Raw genomic sequence first — 12,329 nt, 5'->3', positions numbered from 1 at the left:
TTGCAGTTGTGCAGACAATGTATGTATTTATGTGGAAAGTGTACCCCTAGAAGACTACAAGTGACAACTGACAACTGAAATATTTGTTCTCCAGCTGTGGCTTACAAGAAACAGACTGGATGTATCGACAGCTAAATGAAATTAAGTATTGGTTTCGAAGCTCAGAGCGAATCTGTCAGTGGTAATAGCACCAGGCTCCCGATACTTCCCATTGAAGATGGTAGTTAAATACCTGGGAATCTTCATTGGCCATAAGCTAACCTGGAAGGCACACACGAAATATGTGAGATTTAATTTATTATAGGACTTGGGTGGGGCTTGAATGTTGGCACAGCACTAACACTTTACAATACGATGGTTCATCCTGCTATGGGTCTGCACCTGATAGTTACCTCAGCAGAATTAATAAATGCCAATATAAAGCGATGAGAGCTTGTTTGGTAGCAAGAAGCTCCACATCTACCAACGCACTGTTGGCTGAAACACATGAAGCTCCAGTCCACATACGTTGGCCATACCTCCGTGCTAAATTCTTCCAAACAATCAATATGAATCCAACAATCCGAAATCGGTAGCCTCAAACATAACTGTACCATGCTTAACTGGACGCTTCTGGCTCACTAGAACTCTCCTCCCCTAGTCCAAGCGTATATAGTTATTCAGGGAATTTCAAGGAAGATCATTAGAGACTAAAAAGTTGTACCGTCTCATTCCCACTGAAACTGTGTGAAGTGAACGTAATAACTGGCATTAACTTTGACCATGAGACACACACTAACAATAAGACTGGCGCAATTTTTTAGTCACTATCAAGAGGCTTTATATGTCTAGGCTCATGGCTCCAAAACCAGTGACTGTCGGAAGCAGTCTGATAATATAAGTATGGACAATTCAAACTATCAGAAAGGGGAAGTATCGTCACCTTGGAACTTGCGATTCTAGAGGCACTTCGTTTCTGCCTATCAGATGACAGCATCTCTGTATTTCCTACTCTGTGACTCTTTCTCTGCTCCAACACTACTTAAAAGCTTTAGCAGCTGTCTGACTGAAAATCGTACTTTATACAGGATTACTGAAATGCTGGATCGATGCAGCATGAAGGCCATTCCGTTAATTCCGCTTGGGTAAAATCACACTGTGAGACCGTTGGCAACAAAGATGTTGACTGCTTAACCAAAGAGTCTACTGTGACAGGACAGACCACTTGGACTGCAGTCCTAAGCTAAGGTTACTCATATATATTGCACAGACGCAAGATAGACGACTGGCATGGGATGGAATGGGCGGCAAAGACAGAAAGACAAGAAGCACGCAACAGTTCATCTGTTGTTCCCCTATTCCGCGAAATCTGATCCAAAATTCAAGGCTGAGGCACTCGCCTCTCTAATAGCTAGATTCAAATTTAACTACAAAAGTTTCTGTAAACAACTTTACAGATTGCACATCGCAGAACCTCTTTTCCGCTCTTGTGAAAAATATGACGCAGATCACTTTTTCTTTGGATGCCCCACACTACATAGAACTACTACAATCCTTTTACAAGATAATTTGAAGCGGGGTCATCTGTTGCCAACCTGTGTGACAGCTTTGTTAGCAGCACAGGGTTGCAGAATTTTCGATACGACGTACAGATTCACTGTCACCGCCGCTATCCACACCTGAGACCAACGCATCAGTGTCAAGGGACTGCACAAAAGTATTCTATAACTTTTTATTGTACAATGGTTATACGCTATTCGTCTCTAACTTTGTATGCTCTGTCTGTCAATATCTGTGTTTTTATGTAAGTATGATATGGCTGTGTGGTGTAAGCTAAAGACCAATAAATTCAAATTCAAAAATGATTACAATCTATGGTGGAATTATTGTCTTTTCAGAAACCCATTAAGGGGAAAAATTATCGTAGTGATACACACCTTGAACAAGTTTCACACGTCATATATTCAGGATATGATTTTAATTATGGTAGGTACACAAACATCACTGAAAAAGTAATAAAATTTCAGACCATCTTCAGAATAATAATAATCTTAAAATGCAAATTTTGAAACAATGCAACACAAAATTTTACAAAACTGTTGAAGGCCTGACAATGCTACTCGGTTCTGAAACGATAACTAGTAATAAAGCTGACAAGAATAAAATACAGGCTATATTTCTAAGGATTATAACGAGTTGTAGCTTCTTAGATTACAAATAGCGACATAAGAAAGGAATGTACTGTGAAATCTATACTAATCGGAATCTTAATAAAGAAGCCACTTTTTCCGTGACATGTAGAAAGAATACTACATGGCGGACTATCTAAGCCAATGTAAACACAATGAAAAGGAACTTAGGAAAACCACACAAGCGAGAGTGTGATGCACGAAACCAAAAACAGTCTGGTAGCCTAATACTGGAGAAAAATGAGGATGAAAGATATTCAGGTATCCGTTGTGACAGCTTGATTGGATGAACTTTTTTATTTGTCACAGTCTTCTAAATAGCAGTTTTCACCCAAATCTAGGAATGTGATGACACTCAGTTGAGACATTTTTATGCCGAACGATGTTCGCGTCTATTTTGGGAAGTGTGCACTAGTGATTTCTGAGGAACTGAGTGAACAGGTGCAGTTGGATGTTACGCACGTACCATGAACGGGTAGTCCTTGATATCCGCATCAGTCCCATTCACGATGCGTGGCGCTGCGTCCGCACCTGCAAAGAAGAAAAACTTCACTAAATAACAGAGGCTGCATTTAGGTACCTTTCTCCTGTGTTGAACAATATGAGCAACAATTTGATTCTGTCTAATAGGCAATGCCCGGTCAAGTGCCGTTTGCCAGATGCAGTCAAAAGCTTTAGTAGGGTAGTGAGTGAAATGTGATTGCACTATATTTTTAAAAAAAATGTAAATTCATGGTGTTGTTGTTGTGAGAGTCTGGAGACTGATTTGATGCAACTCTCCACATCAGTGTATTCTTTGCAAGCCTCTTCATCCACGTATAACACCAACCAACATCCATTGTATTCCAGCCTTCGTCTTCTTCTCTACAATGTTAACAACTTGTTCTTCCATTAGCAAACTGACGATCCCTCGATGCCTATCAACCGATCGCTCCTCAGCCCTGTTTAAATCATTCCGTTGCCTAGTGCTCCACTTGAACCTCTCAGCAACTTCTGTTTTTTTTTTCATCTTAACCAGTTTCCATCTCCTTAATTTGCAACCTTTCTATAATTTATTCAGTTTTAATCTGCCGTTCATTACTAATAAATTATGGTCAGAGTCTACCTCTGTCTCTAGAAATATTTTGCAGTTTAAAATTTGATTTCGAAATCTCTCATATCATGCAGCCTTTTCGAAACCTTCCGGTGTCTCCAGGTCTCTTCCACGTATGTAGGCTTCATTTATGGTTTTTAAACCAAGTATTAGCAAGTCTCTGTCTGTATGTCCATCTTTTCAGAGATGGTTGCTGGACTCGGCTGTTCGGTACAGAAAGTCAACTCAAACATCTTTCAGCCGTCTAATTTCCAAACTTATTTTATTTGGCTACCAGTTTCGGCGATTTACTAAGTTATCTTAAGCCCTCGTGAATGCTAGCACCTAGTTTGACCGGAACCGAGTTTGGAATCTTCCTAAACGTCGGTCAGGGGGCCTGAAGATAGCGTAGTAAATCGCCGAAACTGGTAGGCAATAAAATAACAGTTTGGAAATTAGATGGCTGAAAGGCATTTGACTTGACATCAAGTATTAGCAAGGATTAAATTATGTTCGGTGCGAAATTCTACCAGGCGGCTTTCTCTTTCAAGCGACTCTCTCACTCCACGTTCTCTATCTATCTTATCGTTCCCTTCCTCCTATCCAAGTCTAGTTCCCCGTCACAATTAAATTTTCGTCTCCGTTAACTATCTGTATAATTTATTTCATCTCATCATACATTCTTTCAGTTTTTTCACCATCTGGGGGACTAGTAATCATATAAACTTGTACTACTACGTTAAACATTGGCTTCATTTCTGTGCTGATCATGGTAGATTCCCCACATTCCTATTTTATTATTCATTATTAAGCCTACTCCTGCATTACCCCTATTTGGTTTTGTGTTGGTGACCCTGTGCTCACGTGACCAGAAGTCTTGTACTGTCTGCCACTGCACTTAACGACAAGGACGTCCATACCTGGGGGGGGGGGGGGGGGGAGGGGGGCAAGGGAAGCCCACCCCCCCTAACTCTCACAGAAAGAAAAACAAATAGTATAATCAAGAGTTTTTCTTCCGGTATCAGACGAATTTTTAACAGTGTGGGAACTGGTACTTTTTATGGCAACGTACAAGTCGCCATTTCTCTTCCAAAATACTGAAAATACTCCATATTGAGGTCTACCACCCGTCCCTGCAAAGTATCTTATGGGCCTACTTGCTTCTCAAACTCTCCCTATATTTAAATTCAACCTATTCATTTCGCTTTTGAAGTTCCTTATCCCACCTGTCCTATTAAGAAATACAACATTCGAAGCTCTGACCCGTGGAATGCAGATTTTTTTCCCCTCCTGATAGCAACGTCCTCTTGAGCAGCCCCCGCTAAGAGATACGAGTGACGGAATATTTTAGAGGATGGGTTCATTATTAAGCCATGCAGTAGAGTTGCATGTCATCGGAAAATATAACGGCCGTAATTTCTCGTTGCTTTCAGCCGTTCGCATTGCCAAAATAGGAAGGCCTTGTTGGCTAATGTCAGAAGGCCAGATCAGTCAGTCAGAGAGACCAGTGCCCCCACAATTACAACTGACAAGTTTTCTGCTTGACTGCATCTAAGGTATGGACGTCCGTATCGCAGAGGCACGCAAGATACCCCGCCACAGCAGGGTTCTTGTTCATGGCCGGCACTTTACCATAAATAAATACATAAATAAATAAATTATACCACAGGATTATTTATTTTCTTAACGTATGGGGAAAGATATGGTATTATTATACATTACGTTACAGGTAAAAAACAATGGTGCTCACGAAAAATATGTACAACATAGAGTACAAATATCTTACATACATGATAGAAAATTTATAGTATTAAATTTATTTTCTCAGTCCAGTCAACAGCATTCAGAATCAGTGTCAGTAAGTACTTTGTTCGTGAGGATAAGATAAATTCCTCATACAAATAAGTAAATACTTGATTGCTTTAGTTAGATGCTAAAATATGAATATAGGCAATCTAGCAGAGAAATGGGTACAAACCAACTTCTTTACTGTATCACGTATCCATTTAACCGGTATGCCGGATTCGGTTTTTTAATGTATTGCCGACACAATTGTATTCCAAACTGGAGATTATGTGGCTCTTATCGCTGTCTACAGACTTGAGTCTATGCGAAAGGTGATGAGTAGGTGCCAACTGTAACTGGTCAGAACACAGAAGGTGTGGCCATCTTTAGGGAGCGTTCAATTACAGGATTTTTTTTCATGTTTCATAACGAAATTTATTTCTTGTATGGAGTACAGCTGGTGGCCCTCAGGATGGTTTGCGAGGCCAACTGCCAATGATGGTGGGACAAAGATTTAATCACTTTAGAAACGCAGCTTTCCCACTTCAGACATAGGTCTACTGAGGAATTAGAAACTAAATACGTCATAGATATAAACTTCCTTGCAGATTACAACTGAGGTCCGGATCGCGACTCGAATCTGGGAACTTTGCCTTTCGCGGGCAAGTGCTGTGCCGACTGAGGCACCCAAGCTTAACTCACGACCCACCCTCACAGCTTTACTAGTACCGGTACCTCATCTCCTACCTTCAAAACTTCACAGAAGTTCACCTGCGAAACTTTCGGGACTAGCTTTCCTGGACAGCTCAGTCGGTAAAGAATTTGCTTGCGAAAGGCAAAGGTCCCGGGTTCGAGTCCCAGTCCGGCATACATTTTCAGTCAGCCAAGAAGTTCCAAATCAGCCTAAATCTACATCTACATCTACATGGTTACTCTCCAATTCACACTTAAGTGCCTGGCAGAGGGTTCATCGAACCATTTCCATACTACTTCTCTACCATTCCACTCTCGAATGGCGCTTGGGAAAAAGGAACACCTAAATCTTTCCCGCTCGAGCTCTGATTTCTCTTATCTTTTATTGTGATGGTCATTTCTCCCTACGTAGGTGGTTGTCAACAAAATATTTTCGCATTTGTAAGAAAAAGTTGGTGATTGACATTTCGTAAATAGATCTCGCCGCGAAGAAAACCGCCTTTGTTTCAGTGACTGCCATCCCAACTCGCGTATCGTATCAGTGACACTTGCTCGATAACACGAAACGGGCTGCCCTTCTTTGCACTTTTTCAATGTCCTCCACCAATCCTACCTGTTAAGAATCCCATACCACGCAGCAATATTTCAGCAGAGGACGGACAAGTGTAATGTAGGCTGTCTCTTTAGTCAGTTTGCTGCATCTTCTAAGTGTTCTGCCAACAAAGCGCAGTCTTTGTTTCGCCTTCCCCACAATATTATCTATGTGGTCTTTCCAATTTAAGTTGCTCGTAATTGTAATTCCTATGTATTTAGTCGAACTGACAGCCCTTAGATTTGTGCGATTTACCGTACAACCAAAATTTATCGGACTTCTTTTAGTACCCATGTGAATGACCTCGCACTTTTCTTTGTTTAGTGCCAATTTCCACTTTTCGCACCATACAGAAAATGTCTGTAGATCATTTTGTAATTGAAATTGATCGTCTGATGATTTTACTAGACGGTAAATTACAGCGTCATCTGCAAACAATCTAAAGGTGCTGCTCAGAGTATCATCTAGATCATTTATGTAAATCAGGAACAGCAGAGGGCCTATGACACTACATTGTGGAATGGCAGATATCACTTCTGTTCTACTCGATGATTTATGATCCATCACTACGAACTGTGACCTCTCTGAGAGGAAATCACGATGCTCCGTATGCACGCAATTTGATTAATAGTCGCTTGTGAGGAACGGTATCAAAAGCCTTCTGGAATTCTAGGAATATGGAATCTACCTGAGATCCCTTGTCGACAGCACTAATTACTTCATGGGAATAAAGAGCTAGCCTGCACTCCGCCGCAGACGGAAAATTCATTCTGGACGTCCTAGGTACATGGGTTCCGGAACAAAAGGGAACTTGGAGCTTGGACGGACGCTCTTCGGCGACGACCAGCAGTCAACTCGTGGCTTCCCCCTCACGTCCACTACTGGTTGTACACATCGAGTGCGTCGGGAAAAGATGTGCCGACAGAAGTTCAGTGGAACAAAAAAAAAAAAAAAAATTTCTGAGGCGTTGATTTTACTCCTATAACTGAACAGTACAAGAAAACATAGTTAAACAAAATCCGATATAATAATTAGACTTTCTGGACGAGCTGAATAGCGAAGACGGACCGCTGCTTGAATTCTCTTGGCATTTTAAACAGTAGAGCTTCCTATTAACGGGGTGGTTGAGCCGTTTCTCAATTTAGAGTAAAGCAAAGGCTTACCATGTCGAGGAAACCGTTTGTATGTTAATCTGCGCCTCAAGTTTATGATTGCTTAAGTCTTTAAATTCAGCAACCGTTCCTTAAAAATGATCCACAAAAACCTGTTCCAGAAAGCGCAGTATCAAGTCCGCCACTTATCAGTAATCCGAATAAACGGCATAGCATGTAAATTATGTCGAAATTACTCTTAAGGGGGATAGGACGTCAAACGGGCCGACTTGGAGCAGGAGAGGCACCACAAGATATTTTAATTTCCACTGTCTATACTTTCATAAATAAATTCATAAAACTTTGTCAGCATGACCAGGAAGGATTCAGAATTCACACCCATAACAGTGGAAGTTCGAAAATATAACGAAGTAATTTTTTTTACATGTGAAATTTCATCATTTTTTTTCACTTACTAATGGCAGCATTTGTTGCTATAGGTACACTTTTCTTAATAAGTAAGAAAGATGGTTCGATGAATTTTGCACAGCATACAAACCATACTTAAAGGTGTATGAAACTCTAGAATTTTCCCAATCTATTAAAAACTGTGGTAAAAATTGAGGTAATTAACTACAAAAATTGTGTATTTTCTAAACATGAAGTTTAAAATTCAACAGATCATTCGTTTTTTCATAAATTAAATAAATTCTAGAGTTTCATACACCTGTATGGTATGTATGCTGTGCAAAATTCATCGAAGAATCTCTCTAACTTATGAAGAAAAGTGTACCTATAGCAACAAATGCAGCCATTAGTAAGTGAAAAAAATGATGAAATTTAACACTTAAAAAAATTATTTTGTTACTTTTTCGAACTTCCACTGCAATGAGTGTGAATCCTGAATCCTTCCTGGTGATTCTGACAAAGTTTTAAGAATTTATTTGTAAAAGTATAGACACTGGAAATTAAAATGTCCTGTGATGCCTCTCCTGCTCCAAGTCGGCCCGTTTGACGTCCTACCCCCCTTAATAATACGCCTCTCAACCAGCTCGCTGGCTTTGCAATAGGATATGCAACGGACAACTTCGTTGCGCCTTATGCTCTGAAATATCACTCATAAGTTGGTAACTGGACTGAGATCGGTCGTTCACTAACAGAGTGCTGGAAAGTGTTTGAAGCGACGGTTTAGTTACGATGATTAAATACGAATTGAAACTTCCTGGCAGATTAAAACTGTGTGCCCGACCGAGACTCGAACTTGGAGGACCGGGCGTGAGTCGTGCTTCGGTAGCTCAGATGGTAGAGCACTTGCCCGCGAAAGGCAAAGGTCCCGAGTTCGAGTCTCGGTCGGGCACACAGTTTTAATCTGCCAGGAAGTTTCATATCAGCGCACACTCCGCTGCAGAGTGAAAATCTCATTCCAAATACGAATTGTTTTCAACACCCAGTAAGTATAAAATCATCAGCCAGATTGGGTTTTGTCGATTTGCACAGATGAGTCTCCATCTTTCCATTTATTTCATTGTAGTACATGGAATTCATTTGACAAATAGGCTGCAGTGAAGCATTCCCTGTAAAGAGTCGACTGTTTTAAGTTTTTCACTGTTTTTCAAAGTCACCTTAGAGCTTAGACGGATGTCGATATTCTTCACGTTGAATTATGCTTCGTAAGGATTGGCGTTCCTTTTATTACTAGATCATTAGGGACGGGTGCACAAGGATCAGGTGGAGGAAGGAAATTAGCCCTCTCCTTGTTAATGGAACCATCCCAGAATTTCCCTTAAGTTGTTTAAGCAACGTATGGGAAACCCAAATCTGGATAACCACAAAGAAATTTGAAACCCTCCCGACTGGGAGATCCACTTCTAGCTTGTGCTCCAGCTCTAACGAATTCGTGGTCAGTGAGACGCCAGATCCTACAAATAACTTGTTTCCTATTACTAGAAACTTCTAACGTGTTATATACAGCCAACCAGTTGCAATAAATGGTGGTTTTCAAATAATCTTTACCATGGTTTCGACAGATTTAAACCCGTCTTCCTCAGAAGGACAAACGAACTCCCCTTATCAATCACTCAGTAAGCCTATCTCAACATGACGTGTGTCGGCAACGGTCTGCATGTCCACATGTAGAAATTAAGGCTCTTTGAATCAAGGGATTCTCACATCAGTAAAACCAATAAAATAACAGACCATGTTAATAGCTACATGCCGACATGTAGCTATTAACATGGAGTGTTATCTTAAGAAACTCGTTTTACTGATGCCCTTGATTCTAAGAGCCTTAGTTTTTACATGTGGACATACAGACCGTGGCCGACACACGTCATGTTGAGATAGCTTTACTGAGTGATTGCTAATGTGAGTTCGTTTGTCCTTCTGTCGAAACCATGGTAAAGGTTATTTGAAAACCGCCATTTATTGCAACTAATTGGCTGTCTATTATACCAGCTGTTCTGTAACCGTTACTGCACTGCAGCCATTTCAAAATATTGAACTTCTAAAGTAGTTAGTCACTTTGGGAAGAGGGCTCTTGAAACTGAAATATTACGCGCATATAGAGACAATACATTGCGACGATGTGATACTCTGAAACACTTCTTCCAGATGTTGTGTTTTTCCTTAAGCCTGTAATGTAAGTTTAATTCACTTGCGGTTACCGGTGAAGAAGGGTATCAAGACAAGATTATGGCAAGAGATTAGATAATGCTTACAAATTCGTATGTAACCAAGACTATTTCCACTCGCAGACGATAACAGCAATCAAGAGCCTACTACCGATGTCTAGTCTCTGATAATCCATCAATAAAAGTAGGACTGCAGCCGGGCACCAAGTACTTGAATAATGATAACAAAACCAGCGGCTGTTTTGGACTCTAGTTCTTTTATTCTTTTTTATGTTATCACTATCCAAATACTATCAATGCAGTTTACGTCAAGGTTATTCGAGAAATACCACTTATACGTAAGGAATGGTCGATGATAAGCGGAGTGTTTCACGTACGACTAAAGGGCATGTTCGCAGCTCGTAAGGGATATGTACTGCCTGCTCCTCTCGACAGCTGCCATAAAAAAGCTGTCTTCCTTGAGATGAGGGTTAACTACGACACATTTCGAATAGACTCAGTTTATCTTTATCTACAGCAGGTGCTCCGAATAACGTACCTCCACAGCAAGAACAGCCTGACACCCTCTGAATGAAATGTCAAACGCTCGACTGCAGGAATTCTTGAAATTACAAGTCGAATCCTAACTCTTTCAATGTATGGAGAGTGAGTTCACAAACTTGTCTTCAAACATACAGTTAAAGATAAAAAACCGAACAAGTGTCAGTAGAACTCCCTCTTTGAAGGTCCCGTACAAACTTAATTATGTCTGTAGATAGCTCGTCTATAATAGGTTTTGATGAGAGAGTTTGCAAGTATCAAAATATGTTACGTAAATGGCAGTATCTTTTGGTGACATTGACTTATATGCCAAAGGATCGTAGTCCTTAGCATTTGACATAAATTTCCACTTGATACTTCTACCCGTTCCTGAGAAAAATGTGTCTTAATAGACGGGCAGAGAGACAGACAATGAAGCGATCCTTTTAAGAGTTCCGTTTTTACAGACTGCGGTACTAAACCCTAAATATGAGATAGATTCGCATCTGGTGAACGAAGAGCACAATCAAGAATCATATCCTCAAATTCTCCTGTCTTAGGTGGTGATTTGAAACTTCCTGGCAGATTAAAGCTGTTTGCTGGGCCGTGACAGGAATCTGGATCTTAGCTTTTAGCTGGCGTCTTTGGAAGCTAGGAGAGAGATACCGGCGGAAGTGATGTGGGCATGTCGTGAGCCGTGCTTGCATAGCTCAGTCAGTAGAGCTCTTGATCGCCAAAGGAAGAGCCCCATTGCAGCCGATAGGTTTAATCTGCTGCGAAGTTTCAAATCCGTGCAGACCCCGCTGCGCAGTGAGTGTTTTTCCATAGGCGCACTGGCGGTATGTGTTCTTTTATTGTGCTGCTTGAAATAATGGTAGGTCTTTTCCGTAGCCGTTGGTTTCTTGGTTTCCTGAAAAAAGGTAGCAGTATATTATTCACAATTGGAAAAGATATTGAAACATCGCGAGAAATTCACCCTTGAACATAAGCGCAGATTTTAGCCAATCCCGCACGTTATGTTGTTGTATTTAACCACGAATGGCACCTGTGAACGTTCCAAGTGTTTGTCGTGATCAGAACAATGTCCTGTGAACTAGAACGCGTTTATAACGTGTTGCAATAAGCTGATTAAACCTACACTATCGAGTAAGTGATCGTTTATTTCCTCGCAAAGAATCAGCGATGTATTTTTATCAATGTAGAGCTCCAATTAGATTCAGCAACGTGCTGTACTTCGACATTCCACAGGCATTGTTTACACAATTTCTGGGTCTTAGAAATATGTGCAGTACATTATATTGGTGCTAAGAAAATTCTAACGTGGACTAAATGTTGGTGCTCGTTTGGTAGATGGTTACGTAACCCAGGGAGCTGAATTTTGGTGTTTTAGGGGGCACTGTATCTAAGATACGTACAGAGAAAGCGAAATAAGATCTTCCTTTAAGCTACGATGTGGACGGAAGTGTTGAGTGATCGTGACGGACGGTCACTGAAGAGGATTGTGACGAAACATAAGAGGACGACAGCTGCAAAAATCACTGCACATTGAATGTCGAACTCGCGAACCCCGTCAACACCAAAACTGCCAATCTCAGCATAAAACAGCATAAAAAACATCCAGGTAGCAATGACTAACCAAGTTTATTTGTCGAAGCTTAACAGCACATCTACACCGACGTGGACTGAAACGAAACATAGAATAAATCACTTCTTCTGATAGAACAATAACACTTCTGGCAACTGAAGGTCGGTTAGATAGCCACTGAGTCAAAGTCGCTT

At 40.8% G+C, this 12,329-nt stretch overlaps 1 protein-coding gene across 1 annotated transcript in view; it reads right to left on the bottom strand.

Moving 5' to 3' along the window:
- The window catches only part of LOC124795617 (trypsin-3-like), a 145,637-nt gene that overhangs the window by 107,496 nt on the left and 25,812 nt on the right, over positions 1-12,329 (bottom strand). Inside the window, exon 2 of the mRNA XM_047259689.1 lies at positions 2,635-2,699. Within this exon, the coding sequence (XP_047115645.1) occupies positions 2,635-2,699 (65 nt within the window). The remainder of the gene's footprint in view (positions 1-2,634; positions 2,700-12,329) is intronic.

The sequence above is a fragment of the Schistocerca piceifrons genome, chromosome 4, assembly GCF_021461385.2.
Source record: "Schistocerca piceifrons isolate TAMUIC-IGC-003096 chromosome 4, iqSchPice1.1, whole genome shotgun sequence".
NCBI classification, from domain to species: domain Eukaryota; kingdom Metazoa; phylum Arthropoda; class Insecta; order Orthoptera; family Acrididae; genus Schistocerca; species Schistocerca piceifrons.
This window is presented reverse-complemented; position numbering and strand designations above follow the sequence as displayed.